Source organism: Lampetra planeri, chromosome 48 (genome assembly GCF_965212315.1).
Source record: "Lampetra planeri chromosome 48, kcLamPlan1.2.h2, whole genome shotgun sequence".
Classification (NCBI taxonomy): domain Eukaryota; kingdom Metazoa; phylum Chordata; class Hyperoartia; order Petromyzontiformes; family Petromyzontidae; genus Lampetra; species Lampetra planeri.
In genome coordinates, this window is record NC_136154.1 from 4,921,811 (window position 1) to 4,937,077 (window position 15,267).

Genomic DNA, 15,267 nt, shown 5'->3' on the forward strand with positions numbered 1-15,267 from the left:
CATGCGGCTCCGGAGCCGCAGGTTGCCGACCCCTGCCCTAGGTCCAGTCAGAGGACACTGGAGGAGCGGGATATTAAGTAGCCTGTAGGGTGCGGAGGCTTGTACCTTCTGAGGGTAACGGGTGAGGGGATCGTATACCCCTCAGTGTGATAGGGACTGTGTTAATAAGACAATAAAAGGTGTGTGCCACAAGACGTTGAAGAGTCCGTCCTTACAACACTACAAACAGATCAGCAGAATGACGTCATCTTTTAACTCAATCTGGGGCAGTGATTTGCGGAAGAGAGGGGGAGGGTATTGAAATTATATAATAGATTGTTATTCATTCAATTGTCATGCATTGGTATGTTTCCCTTATAAATACTTGTAATTTGAATATATATATTTTATTTAATAATACGATTCCAGGCCGCACTAAGCCTGTAGCTGTCAGAGCGATTAAAGTTACTTGTATTTCTTTCAATTTCAATGGATTATCTAATTAGTCTTCGCCAGTAATAATTAGTTTTACACAACACTTCAACGTTATCAAAATCAATTGAGTGTCCTTGTTGACAAGCATGCTCTGCCACTGCCAACAGTTGTGTTTGAGATAATTTAATATTTATTTGGTGTTCTTTTAGTCTTATGCTAATGTTACGTCTCATCTGACCAATATAGCATCTGCCACATAAACAATTAATTCGATTTACACCTTCTGTTAGTAATTTAGGCAATTCGTCTTTAGTGCCAGATACCAGTTTTTGAATTTTGTGTACTGTACCAAATCTTACTTTAATATTTTGCTTTTGCAAAACACGGGCTAATTTGTCAGTTATTCCTGAGATATATCGTATTTTAATTGTTTGAACAATCTGATCGCTTTCAGCAGTGTTGCTTTGCGTTCTTGATTTGGCATTCAATGCTTTTTTAATTTGAGCATTATTTTAGCCATTCTTTCGTAGTGCCTCTTTAAAATGTTCAATCTTTCTCACTAGACTTTCACCATCTGACACTGTTTTAGCTCGATGTATGAGTGTCTTGAGAAGAGAGGATTTCTGAGCTGGGTGATGATGTGGATCTGCATGCAGTTAGGCACCAGTCTGCATTTGCTTTCGGTAAATGCTGTGTTATTTTGCCATTTAGACCATGTCCAAGCAAAATATCTAGGAACGGGAGTCTGTTATTCACCTCCATTCCATGGTTAACTGGATGGCCAGGTTTTGTGCATTGAGATGATTTAGAAAATCATTAAGTGCATCTTTACCATGTGGCCAGACATCCAAATTGTCATCAACATATCTAAACCAAAAATATGGCTTTAATGTACTCGAGGCAGGTGCTCTTGTTTCAAAGTTTTCCATGAACAGATTTGCAATAGCAGGAGAAAAAGGAGAGCCCATTGGGGCTCCTTCCTTTTGTTTAAAGAAATCACCTCTCCATAAGAAGTAAGTGTTATTTAAACAATGATCAGCTCGAGAAATCACATCAAAACTCACCAGAATATCATTAGGGTTAAGTTGTATTTCTTTAATCACATTCACAAGATGTTCTGAATTTTCAATGAATGAAGATGTCCTACCGATGTAGGGCTGTATTTGTTTAGTTATATATTTTCTAATTTATACGTGGCAGAGCCAATTGTACTGACTATGGGTCGTAGTGGGATTTTATGAACCCATACAATCTCGGTGGTTTTAAGGCCTTTGGCTTAAATTTGTATTGCTCATTCTTAGGGATTAATGAATTTGCAATGGTTGCAGTAGTCTTACCTTATAATGCATTAGTTGGATCTCGTTTAATTTTAATGTAGGTACATTCGTCTTTTAAATATAAAATGTTATTATCATAATCGGCTCGAGACATCACTACAGTAGTGCGGCCTTTATCAGCTGCCAGGATTTAAATGTCTTTATTTAATCGAAGCTCTCTTAAGGTTTTTTGCTTCGTTCGAGCTAATATTTACTTTTGGTACTTTGCTATTTTCAATTATTTTGGCAACTTCGTGTCTACTCATCTCTGCCTCATTATGTGGAAGTAGTCTTACTGCTGATTCTACCTCAGCAATTATCTCATCCACTGGAATTGTGCGTGGACATAAATCATGTCACTGGTTAAAACAGTGTTAGTTAATAGTTTTGGTTCTTTCGGTAAAGTCACGTAGAAGGGAAATAATAAAATAATGAAAATATAAAACAATAAAATTCTCACGACGTTTCGACTGCAACACAAGCAATCATCATCAGGTGTGAAATCCACAGCAAGAACATTTCTTGCAGTCGTAACGTACTGAGAATTTTATTGTTTTATATTTGTATTATTATATTATTTCCCTTCTACGTGACTTCACCGAAAGAACCAAACATAGGAATCCCTGCAGTCACGACAGCTTTAAATCAAAAGTGTTAGTTCAGTTCATTATGGTTTTGTTCGTTTTTAGTAGGGAATTGTTTATTATGAAGTATAGAGAATGTATTAATTTGGCTAGTTTATGTTAAACACATTATCAGCCGATTGTTGTGTTATAGTATCGATTATATTCCAATAGTGCACGGATCTTATTATTAGATTTGCAGCAGAAAACGAGCAAACTAACAATACAACAAATAAGTGAACATCTCATGCCTGCAATAGTGATCAGTAACAACCTTCATGTCATACCACCGCAGCTGAATTCCTCTTTTAATGGGGTTGAGTGCCAGTTATTTAAATCAACTTTAATATCAAAGTCTTTACTGTACATATCTTCATTACCACCAATAATTCAATCACCAGTCAATCAACATTACCGAGTTCCTGTCAGTCGATTAACATTCAAATATTATACATTTTACATTTATATATTCGATCGTTTGTTTGTTCGTTTCTCAATCCACTTTACCTGGAGAGGGTCGCTGCGGCAGCATGTTGTGTAGGGCGGTCTAGATGTGGCGACAGATTCTAGTTCTTCCAAGGAATCAAGTCTGCATTTACCACACGTACTTCTGGTGAACATGCAAACACACATGCTCTGATAATATATGCATTGTCTTTGAAAATGATTGGCCTACATCACAGACAGCCTTCTTTACGGCCTAGTCTCACCAGCATCAGACCAGAGAATGGCAAAAGTTGACAGCTCTGCCCCCTCTCTTCACACGAGTGTCCAGAACATGCGGCTTATGGTACAACTATAAAGTTAATCATTGACATTTCGCCCAATGTGCTCTTGTACCAAGTATACTTATGAACATCCTTGTGTTTGAACATGGTGCTTGTTATTGACATTTCGTGACTAGCGCAGAATTCCAACAACATCTCAACATTGGGGTTCTGATCAGGGGTGCCATTCCTCCCAATCATGCCTCTCCAGGTGTCTCCATCTTTCCCACGTGAGTATCGAAGTCGCTCAGTAAGATTATGGAGTCCGTAGGCGGCACTCTGTCGAGCAATTAACCTACTATCTCCAGGAAGGCTGAATACTCTGAACTGATTTTTGGTGCATAAGCACTAACAGTTGTCAGAGTTTTCCTTTATGAGACCCGAAGCCTCTTTGAGGCACCCTCTTATCCACTGGGACAAACTCCAACTGAACAGCACCCACCCGGGTGCTTTTGAGCATCTCCACACCCAATCGGGGCCTCTCACCAGGGGTTATTCTGGAATAGGAGAGAGACCAACCCCGATAGAGAAGTTTGGTTCTAGTGCCAATGCTGTGTGTGAAGGTGAAACAAACTATATCTTGTTGGTACCGAAGGTCCAGTCCATCTGACACCATCCCTCTCCCTGCCATACCAATGTAGTGTCTTGTAAATCACTCAGACGGACACGTGGTAACAAGTCACCTGCTTACACTTTATTAACCTATTTTTGCACCAGTTGTAGGCACTCCTAGAGCTATCTACACGGTCATTTAGATATAACTTCTTCAACTCGTCTCTACGTTACACCTCACCTATCCTGCCCTCGGCAGCTCTGCTTCCAGTGACTCCGCACACAGCTTAGTCGTACTCAGCTTTTCTTAGAGCCTTGTCTCAAATGGTGTTGGACCAGATGACGCTTAAAGGCGCACAGCTCAAAAACAAAGCACCATCAGAGATCTGAGAGCTAGGGGTAAGCATTGACATTATGATACCTCCTTTGCCAGTAGCAAGATATAGTAATAGGTTTTGACCCTTTTACCTGGCAACAAAACTGACACCTTTATCCAACACCACGGGGCAGTGTGGGTAAACGAGGCCTTCTGCTTCGACTCACGAGGCTGGAGGACGCTGGCTGTATTGTACATGCAGCGCGGCTTAACAGCCGCCCTGGGTACGGTTCCTGCCAGCAACGTCCTCACAAGGCACCTCTTCCGGCACTATCAGCGAGTGTGAGCTTGGCGTGCTGCAGCATCGCAGCAAGTGGGAGCTCGACGTGCTCCATCCAATGTTCACCACCATCAGCGAGTGGGAACGCGAAGCAGACTGTCATCTCCTCAACACGAGAGAGTTGGCTTGCCTGCTGCCCAGCACCACCAGTGAACGGGAGCTCTGCGTGGTCAGCTAATCCACTGGACCTCGTGTTCTTCTGGCTGCTCCATTGTACGCCCCGCCTGCGTAGTTCTGTACGCCCGTGTACGCACTCAACGAGTGTTTACACGGGCGTGTTTGCATCCGTTACGTACGGGGAAGTGCTTGCTGACAGCGTGGAGCTTGGACAACGCCACCTCGACTTGCTGCTCAGGGCAGCAGAGCCGCTGATTGGAGTCCACCCGAATTCGGGCCCTTTCATCAGCACCATCGGTGCAGCAGGGGCTGATATAATAGGGCTACGACATGCACCATCTCTTCATCATCTGCACCTGGAACCCGCGCTCCTGAGGACGTTCTCTGTCCTCGGGCTTCTCCGAGGTCAATGTCAGAGACTGCATCGGCACCGTGGTTGCAGAGATGGTAGGGGCCGCCGTTCACAGGTCGACCTCGAACCAGCCAACTCCTCTATTCCCTCGACGCCTCACCTGCACGGATCTTCACATCTACCCTCACACATCCGCCTCGGCCTACTCAACACACGCTCCATCACCAACAAATCAGCCCTGATTCACGACACCATCTCGGACCACCACATCGACCTTTTGCTCATCACTGAGACCTAGTGCAGGCAAGACTCCCCGCCAGCCATCTCTCTGAAAGTTGCGCCCCCAGGATACAAGGTTCTTCATAAACCTCGCGCAACAAACCAGCGGGGTGGTGGCTCAGCGGTCGTTTACAATGCACACTTGAAAATTAAAGAGCTCTATCTACCGATGGCTCCCGCCACCTTCGAGGTCCAGTCCGTATCCCTCACTACTAACAACGAGTGCTTTTCCATCATTTCCATCTATCGCCCTTCTGATGGCAGCATCAACACCTTCTTAAACGATTCCTAACCCATCTCACAGGCTCGTGCTTACAGGTGACTTGAATTGCCCCGGCCATACCCCAGCCTCCATCGATAGTCTCCTTGAGTCAACTTTGGCCTGCCATAGCCTGGTCATCACAAACTAAGGCCCCACAAGGGCTTCGTCAACAAACGTTGAGAGCATGCTCGACCTGGTTCTGGAACCTGACCAGCACCGACGCATCACTGTACTGGGAGTTTTCCAAACTGGTTACTCCGACCACCGCCTCATACTTTCTTCCCTCCAATTTCCCAAGCCAATCACCATCAAATTCACCCGAAAATTGTGTAATTATAAGGGTATCGAGTTTTCTGCTTTTCGTCACCTCCTTGCAAATTCGCTTTCAATATTATCCTCATCATCGGATCCAACCGTCTGCGCTCTCCAACTAGAAGCTGACATGAGGGCGGCGCTGGACAAACTAGCTCGATTAAAATCACGAACCGCTAGGCAGTCTTCCCACGACACTCACTGGCTCTCAAGAGATGCAATCATTGCTAAGCGAACCAGGAGGCGCCTTGAAAGTATCGCATCCCGCAGTGGTCTACCTGCTGATCGACTTGCTTACAGAGTCGCCTGCAGGAAAACTAACAAACTGATCCTAGTCTCACGTTCCTCCTACATTGAGGAACGCATCACAAAAGCAACCAGAAAACCGCGCATTCTACAGAAAACCCTCAAAGATCTTCTACATCCTGGTAGCACCATGGTCCCTCACCTTAGCGATCCCCTTGCCTCACTGAAACTTGCCACTTCTTTTAATACTTACTTCACCAACACGCTAATCACCGTCGCAAACTCGTGCACGTCTACCGACACATCGCACCATTGTACCCCGCTCATGGTACCTAAAATTGTAAGCACTAACCAGACACTCTTCTAATTACGCTAAAGTCGGTGTCTACAAAATACGTTTTCTCTTTAATTGAATCACTTCATTTGAAGTCATCTCCACTCGACGTGCTCCCAGGTTCCTTGTTCAAGCAATGTGCTCCGGAACTCGCCATCATGATCAGGAACATCGCAAATGCCTCCTTCTCTACGGGGTGTTTTCCGTCCAACCTCAAACCTGGCCTGGTTCCTCCCTTGTTAAAGAAACCAAGTCTAGACACTGATAACCCATCTAGTTATCATCCCATCACTAACCTCTCGAACCTCTCTAAACTCCTTCGCCCTCGCCCAACTAAAACCACACATCACCTCCTCCGCAAACTACTGCTGCTTCCAGTCAGCTTACCGTCAAAACTATTCCACAGGAACAGCACTCACTAGAGTGCTCGATGACATTTTAACGATCATTGATTCCGGCTCGAATGTTGCACTTGTAAGTCTGGACATTTCGTCAGCCTTCGACACCATCAACCACTCGCTCCTTACTTCCCTCCTGAAATCCGACTTCGGTATATGCGGCTCAGCACTCAAGTGGATAGTTTTGTACCTTTCTGACCGACAATCTTCAGTCAGGGTGGGCATGTCCACATCGCCTGAAACAATAGCATTATGCGGGGTTCCCCAGGGCTCTGTATTAGGTCCCCTGCTCTTCACAGCCTACACTTCCCCGATCGGCCGGCTCATCGCAAGCTTCGGTGTTAAGCATCACTCATACGCGGATGACATTATTCTATTCACCACCATCAATTCTAGCAATGCATCTGGATTCGAGAGGCTCTTGAAATGTACCACTGCCGTGCAACAATAGTTCACTGCACACAACCTAGCCCTTAATCCGAAAAAGTCAGTGGCCATCATGTTAGGTACCAAGCAACGTCTCAATTCAGCAGCACTCCCCACACACATACACATCTTCGGTCACAGCATCAAGTTCACCGACCAATTCAGCTACCTCGTTGTCATCCTAGATTCAACTTTATCCTTCGACCGTCAAACCAACCATATCATCAGCTCATGTAACTTTCACCTGAAGGCTCTCAGACACATACGTCCTCTCATCTTTACTGAAATTGTCAACACATTGGCAAGTTGCATAGTTGGGTGTCGCCTTGACTATTGCAACTCCGTCCTAGTCCGGACCTCCGCTGGCAACCTAAAGAAACTTCAAAGACTACAAAACAACCTAGCACGCGTCGTCATTGCCCACACTCATCCCCGTCTCGACTCACTAGCTTGTCTCCGTGCTCTCAACTGGCTACCCATCGCCAATAGGGTCACATACAAGACCGCCTGCCTCTGCCACAATGCCTCCATATCCGCCTGCCCGCCGTACCTTTCTTCATTATTGACAACTTGCAGCTCAGCACACGGCAGATGCCTGCGCAGCGCGACTCATGACCTCCTCTTGATACCAAGATCAAGGATGGTCATGTCTACGCGTCGCTTCTCGGTGGCAGCCCCAACAGTCTGGAACGATATCCCTCTGCACATTCGCAGCATCACCTCAATCGTCTCCTTCAAGAGAAACTTAAAAACTCACCTCTACAATCATGCTTTCGAGCGACTCTGAGCTTGGCTCCGCGCCTCTGAGTTACAGCCACTACGTCTGCAAATTTGCGCGCGTTATAAATTTAATTATTATTGTTAAGCAAAGCGGTCTCGGGTGTGGACCAATCAATTTCAAGGACAGCGCATACATTATTAGAGTTGTTTTTTTGTTTGCATTTTGACCGCAAGTGTTGTGGTTAATGCAAACATGATCCCTTGTATAAAGGTGTCAGTTTTGTTGTCAGGTAAAAGGGTAAAAACCTATTGCTACATCTTGCTAGTGGCAAAGGAGGTCTCACCATATAAACCAGCCAAGAATGTCGAGTAAAATATTCATAATTAATTCCCGTCAAACCTTACATAAACAAAAAAATGTATTTATTTGACAGAGGTATTACTTTATGAAAGAATATGGAATATCTTGTCATGATTTTAATGATTTTTTTTCATTTGGATTATGTTTTGTTAAAAACGTGAAATGTCGCCCATTTCATATGTCATTTCAGTGCCAAGTTACACCATTGTAACCATCACCAACAAGACTATGACGTCCATTACAGTCTCTTGGATGACTTCTCTCCCGAACGCATACTACTACTGGATCTACATGACAGATACTACAAGTGGAAGAGAGATGTACAATTTCTATTCATCTTCAAACATATACACATTTACTAACCTGGTTCCTGGAAGGAACTACTCTATGTCTGTGATGGCATACAACTCGTCCTCCTCCCAAATATCAGATGTCGTCATGGACAGTACTTGTAAGTACTTTTATGGTCTATTATCAATTATTGTCCTGCATATTCAATTGACCACACTAGCAACGACGAAGCCTAGTTTATAAATATCCAGCCCAAATGATAATTTCACATCTGTCACAATTGAACATTACCCATGAGAAAGCATAGATGGTCAAGACCAGCGGGTTGGACTATGGGATGTATCAAAAAGTAAATATGGGATATATTTAAAGCTCTGTGTCACCAGGTGCATTAGCAACTGGGGACAGGACTATTGGGCTAAACAAAGACAATGACTATGTTATCAGCTTGTTGCCACCAGCTGTGCAATCTGGAGGTCACGTTTCCGGTCCTTTGAGCAATTCAGTAAACGAGGTGCTTTGTTATAAAACCGATTCTCTGTGGATTGAACACATTTTTATCAGAGTTACAAATGGCTGGTCTTGTACTTTACGAGTAGGGAAGGTGAATTGTTCCCTAATTTCAAAAGCATCCAAACATTCCCCCAATATTATGAGCTGTTCTATGATATTTTTACTGAATGTAATAGCGATATTTATAAATGCACATGTTAGATGTAAAAACTTTGCTAGAGCAGTTCTGCAGTGGTTTACACACATTGTGTCATGAACCCTGTCATCTGAGTGTGATTCCCACCATCGACATCAATGTCAAGTTATATCTGAAGCAGTCTGTTTTACTTCACTCGCTTACAATGGTGCTTCCCACCTATAACCTGCTCTGTCACCTTGGCCTCCTGAGAGGCCGTCGACGTGGCCCTCATCGTACGGAATGTCGGGGCGGTATGGACTTACAGTGCAATTGGGGCACCATACGACCCATCTCGCACTTAAACGGCCCTCAACCATTGCTGCTCCCGCAAAATCCCCTCGTCCCCAAGCTTCCCCCATCATATCCGTCTTTTACTGTAGTATCACCAGATCTTCACGCCGTCATGACCATTGTATCACAAATAGCTCACATCTCCATGCACCTGAATAACCACTCTGCCCTGGTTCCCAGGCTTCCAACACCTCCACAAATCACCCCCATCCATCTTGGCCGATGGAACTAACGCTCCATTTTAATTAAGCCTGCATCCACCCTCGATGCTTTCCTTTTAAAAATCTCGACGCCCTCGCACTAACGGAAACCAGGATCTCTCCACTGAACACCACTACCACCACCGCGTTATCCACCCCCCTAACCCAATTCCACCAATCACCAAGCTAGACACTGGGCTTCTAAACAAACAAGTATGTCCTGCCCATAGCGGACGTAGGAGCGAGACATTGCACTTCTAAAAAAACAAGCACGGAGAAATCAAATTTAGTAAAATTAGGAAGTTTACTTCAATGCAACACAGAGAGTCGGTTAACACACAGTTAACGATTAGCTTGGTTGATTACATTCTTCCAAAAGATTGCTAAATTAGAAGTTAAGTACTCTAAGGTTTTTTTTGGTAAAGTCACGTAGGTAAAAATACAAATAAAAAAAAAATATTAGAAAACTAAATAATAAATAACGACGTTTCAGAGGCAACACAAGTCTCCGTCATCAGGTGGGACCGTCACAGCTAAATTTACTGTATCAAGTGAGGAAAAATCCAAGAGACAAGCTCTTAAATACAAGTTAAGGGGGGAGGAGGGGCTTATCTGAATGTGGTAGCCAGGGAATGGAACGGTTGAGGGGGGGGGGGGGGGGTACAAGGGAAAACAATTGGTGCACCTCAACTCGGGGTTACGGCTGGTGTTGGCTGACAAATACAAAATAGCAGAATTATTAAATGCTGGGGATGTCAAGACTCGATAAAGTAGAATAGTACCTGTCAAATAAGATGGAACAAATATGTGTAGTTAAATCTTTTTTACATGGTTAATAACATATTTCCAATGATCACTCAGTTTGTACCCATCATCACGGTTGAAGTTGTGTCTGTATTTGTATATCTGGATGGCTTCGTATACAAACCTTTGATGGTAGCCAGAAGGGTTGCAGAGCACCTTGGTCTCGGAAAAGACAATATCATGAGAGCCCACAGCGTTGTACCAATGATCGGCAACGGCAGAAGACTCAATTTTGCCGTGTTTCAGATCTGACTTGTGCTCGCGGACACGATCAGAGACATGACGTTTCCTTTTCCCGATGTAACAATCACCACAGATGCAACTCAATTTATAGACTCCAGGGTATTGCAAGTCAGGAATGACATCTTTTACAGATTGGATTAGATCACGCATTTTATGTACTGTACTGAATCGGACTTGGATCTTAAGTTTGTTTAGAATTTTAGAGATCTTTTTTGTCACGCCTGCTATGTATGGCAACGTGATAGTTTTGATCAGGGTTTCAAGTGGTTGTTTCTGTATGGTGGGAGAAACAGCTTGGCGGATAGTGCGGTAAGAGTATCCGTTCATCTTGAGGGCCCGATGTACATGTTTTAATTCACTGGCAAGGTGGTGTTGGTCAGAGATGCCATGAGCTCTGTGGTATAGTATTTTGATGACAGAATTATTTTGAGCCGAGTGGTAGGTGGGAATCAGGTTTCAAGTAGTAATCTGTGTGGGTGACTTTCCTGTAGACATAATGTCCCAAGGATCCACCAGGTCTCCTCTCAAACAGAACATCTAAGAATGGTAGTTTGCCATCTTTCTCCACTTCCATGGTGAATCTGATGGATGGGTGTCTGGAATTGATGTGGTCCAGGAAATGGTTCAATGCTGGGAGGCCATGTGGCCAAATGACCAAAGTGTCATCCACATATCTCTTCCACAGGGAAGGATGCAGGGTGGACGTCTGGATGGCGTCTGATTCAAACTTTTCCATGAACACATTGCCTATCACTGGTGACAAGAGGGAGCCCAGATGGGTACCCTCATTCTGTTTGCAGAAGGTGCCATTCCAGGTAAAATAAGTGTTGGTGAGGCAATGCCTAACCAGCGCAGGTACATCCGAAATCAATCCATGTTGGACCAAGTCTTCAATTATTGTTAGGCTGTCAGGCACTGGGACTTTGGTAAACAGAGATACCACATCAAAACTGACGAGGATATCGTCAGGAGACAGTACCATGTTCTTGACCATAGAGACCAATTGGGTTGATCTTCTTGGTTCTTTCGGTAAAGTCACGTGACTTTACCGAAAGAACCAAGAAGATGAATCCTTGCAGTCGAAATGCAATTGGGTTGAGTTAAGTACTGCTAAAGAGGTCTTGCCAGTAAAGGGAAGAAAAGTATCTGATAGAAAATGGGCTAGTTTGTAGGTAGGAGAATTGATTGTGGACACGATGGGCCGTAGTGGGGTGCCTTCTTTATGGATCTTGGGAAGACCATAGCGTCCGGGAGGTCTTGCAGCCGAGGGTTTTAGGGAGGGACGTTTGGTTGGTTCGATTAGGGAAGTCGAACTCGTGATGATGTTGTGATCTTGTGTTCCTACTTGAAACCTGATTCCCACCACCACCCGGCTCAAAATAATAATCTCATAAAAACACTATACCACAGAGCTCATGGCATCTCTGACCAACACCACCTGGCCAGTGAATTAAAACATGTACATCGGGCCCTCAAGATGAACAGATACTCTGACCACATTATCCGCCAAGCTGTTTCTCCCACCATGAAGACACAACCACTTGAAACTCTGATCAAAACTATCACGTTGCCATACATAGCAGGCGTGACCAAAAAGATCTCCAAAATTCTAAACAAACTTAAGATCTAAGTCCGATTCAGTACAGTACATAAAATCCGTGATCTAATCCCATCTGTAAAATATGTATTTCCTGACTTGCAATATCCTGGAGTCTATAAATTGAGTTGCATCTGTGGTGATTGTAACATTGGGAAAACGAAACGTCATGTCTCTAATCGTGTCCGCGAGCACAAGTCAGATCTCAAATATTGGAAAAATTGAGTCTTCCGCCATTGCCGATCATTGCTACAACGCTGTGGGCTCTCATGATATTGTCTTCTCACGAGACCAAGGTGCTCTGCAAACCTTCTGGCTACCATGAAAGGTTTGTACACGAAGCCATCCATATATACAAACACAGACACAACTTCAACCGTGATGATGGGTACAAACTGAGTAATCATTGGAAAAATGTTATTAACCATGTAAAAAAGATTTAACCACGCATATTTGTACCATCTTATTTGACAGGTACTATTCTACTTTACCGAGTGTTGACATCCCCAGCGTTTAACAGTACTGCATATTTTGTATTTGGATTTGTCAGCTAACACCATCCACAACCCCGAGTTGAGGTGCACCAATTGTTTTCCCTTTTAGCCCCCCCCCCAACCGTTCCATTCCCTGGCTACCACATTCTGATAAGCCCCTCCCCCCACCTTAAGAGCTTGTCTCTTGGATTTTTCCTAACTTGATACAGTACATTTAGTTGTGATAGTCCCACCTGATGACGGAGACTTGTGTTGCCTCCGAAACGTCGTGATTTATTGTTTTTTTTCTATTATTTGTATTATTTATTTTTAATTTTTACCTACGTGACTTTACCGAAAAAAATCTAAGAGTATGAATCCTTGCAGTCACGAAAGCTTCAAATCTATAATTAGAAGTTAAGTGTGAGGAGCACTGCAAATCCTCCTCGTAGAGGTGGTTAAAACTAGATTCGAAGCTTTCGTGACTGCATGAATTACTCTTTGGTTATTTTGATAAAGTCACGTAGAAAGAAATGTATTTAAATAATAATAGAATACGACGTTTCGATTGCAACAAAAGCAATTGTCATCAGTACTCTTTGGTTATTTCGGTAAAATCACGTAGTTACGAAAACTTCAAATCAAGATTGAATTGTCAGGTACGAGTGAATGAGATAACAAACCTACTAAACTTTGAAATATAATGCAATATAAAACAGAGAGTGGTTTGTCCACACCAGAGACGGCTTTCTTTTGAGCCTCGCCTCAATTGGTGCTAGACCAGAGGACGCCAAATGGCGTACAGCTCAAAGACAATGCACTATCAAAGTAGTGAGGGCTCGGTGTAAGCATCTACCTCATTAGACCTCCTTTGCCTGTACCAAAATATAATAGGGGTTTTCCCCGTATTTCTGGCAACAAAACTGAAACCTTTTTACAATGAATCATGTGTGCATTTTAACCACAATACTTGTGGTTAAAATGCAAACAAAAACACTGATAATTGATGCATAAAAAAGGAGAGAAACCTATTTTTATATTCATAAAATGTCGCCCATTCCATGTCTTTTCAGTGCCAAGTTACACCATTGTAACCATCACGAACAAGACGATGACGTCCATTACAGTATCTTGGATGAGTTCTCTCCAGAACGCATACTACTACTGGATCTACATGACAGAGACTTCAAGTGGAAGAGAGATTTACAATTTCACTTCATATTCAAACACATCCACAATGACTAACCTGGTCCCTGGAAGGAACTACTCCGTGTCTGTGACGGCTTACGATGGGTCCTCCTTCCAAATATCAGATGTGGTCATGGATAGTACCTGTAAGTACTTATAGGTCTACTATCAATAATTGTTCTGCTTATTCCATTACCAAAAGAGTAACAAATAACCCTATTTTATCCATTTAGACAACATAAATGTCAAGTTACATCTGAAGCAGTCTGTCACACTTCACTCGCTCACCCTGATAGCGGTGGTTATGTTGGGGCCGCTGGCCCCCGCGGTCCCTCCTTGCTGCTCGCTGACGGCAGGGGTTCCGTCGTTTTCCGACCCCTCGCTGATCTGCGACCAGCTGCTGCCGTCGCTGGGCTCATCGCCCGACGGCTCCCTTCCCTGGTCCACCCCTCCGCGAGCTCGCGTGAGAGGCATAGCTCGTCGCCATGTCTCGTTCCCCTGTAAACGCCACGTTGTCTCTCCGCCAAGCACATGCTCTGAACGGGGTCAGGGGTCGGAGGGCGAACGACGCTGTCCTCACACCGCGTGAGTCCCTGTGGCGATAGACGGAGCGGGTACCTGCGGACGCACTGACTCCCCCCCACGCTACGAGCGCACACCCCTGCACACAGCACCACGTGCTTCACTCACTCGTAAGACCACTCGAGGCTGCGCTGGGTTATTAATGGTTTATTCTCGGCGACTGCGCTTTACTGTTGGGTCAGTATCGATCAGCGTGGCATGCCTACGTTATTGTCCCTGGGTCTGTACCCGATCTATAGGAGGGATATGTTCTAGGCGGCTTTGGACTCTCTAGTCCCATTCCCAATACCCCTTTCCACTTACTCACGATTAGGTGTCCACGGCGTTCCGCTGATCCCATCCTCACTGCGTACCTCGATGCGTCGCACGGACGTCCGAGTCGCTGGGCTGGAGAGCGTCTCGTGGCCTGACTCTGGAGCAAAGAGAGTCTCTACCTCCCTACCTCCGCTTTTTATGCGCGGGCTTATTCTAATGATGCTCCTCCATAGCATTGCTTTATGCGCGGCGCTTATTCAAATTATGCTCCTCCATAACAATGCTTTATGCACGGCGCTTTTTCAAATTATCCTCCTCCATAACAATGCTTTATGCACGGCGCTTTTTCAAATTATGCTCCTCCATAACAATGCTTTATGCGCGGCGCTTATTAAAATTAGCCCTATTCTTATGCCCCTCCATAATAATGGGTGGTCGGTTTTACCGCGCCAGTGCACGGCGCCTTTGTCATGCCAATTAGCCGTCTCGCTCCTCCTCTGCCTGCCCCATCGATACG

At 44.4% G+C, this 15,267-nt stretch overlaps 1 protein-coding gene across 1 annotated transcript in view; it reads left to right on the forward strand.

The window, feature by feature from the left end:
* Positions 1-14,829, forward strand: part of LOC144733723 (uncharacterized) — a 67,614-nt gene extending 52,785 nt beyond the window's left edge. Inside the window, exons 5-7 of the mRNA XM_078615747.1 lie at positions 8,326-8,586; positions 14,270-14,376; positions 14,809-14,829. Coding sequence (XP_078471873.1) covers positions 8,326-8,586; positions 14,270-14,376; positions 14,809-14,829 — 389 coding nt within the window. The remainder of the gene's footprint in view (positions 1-8,325; positions 8,587-14,269; positions 14,377-14,808) is intronic.
* Positions 14,830-15,267: the final 438 nt, after the last annotated feature.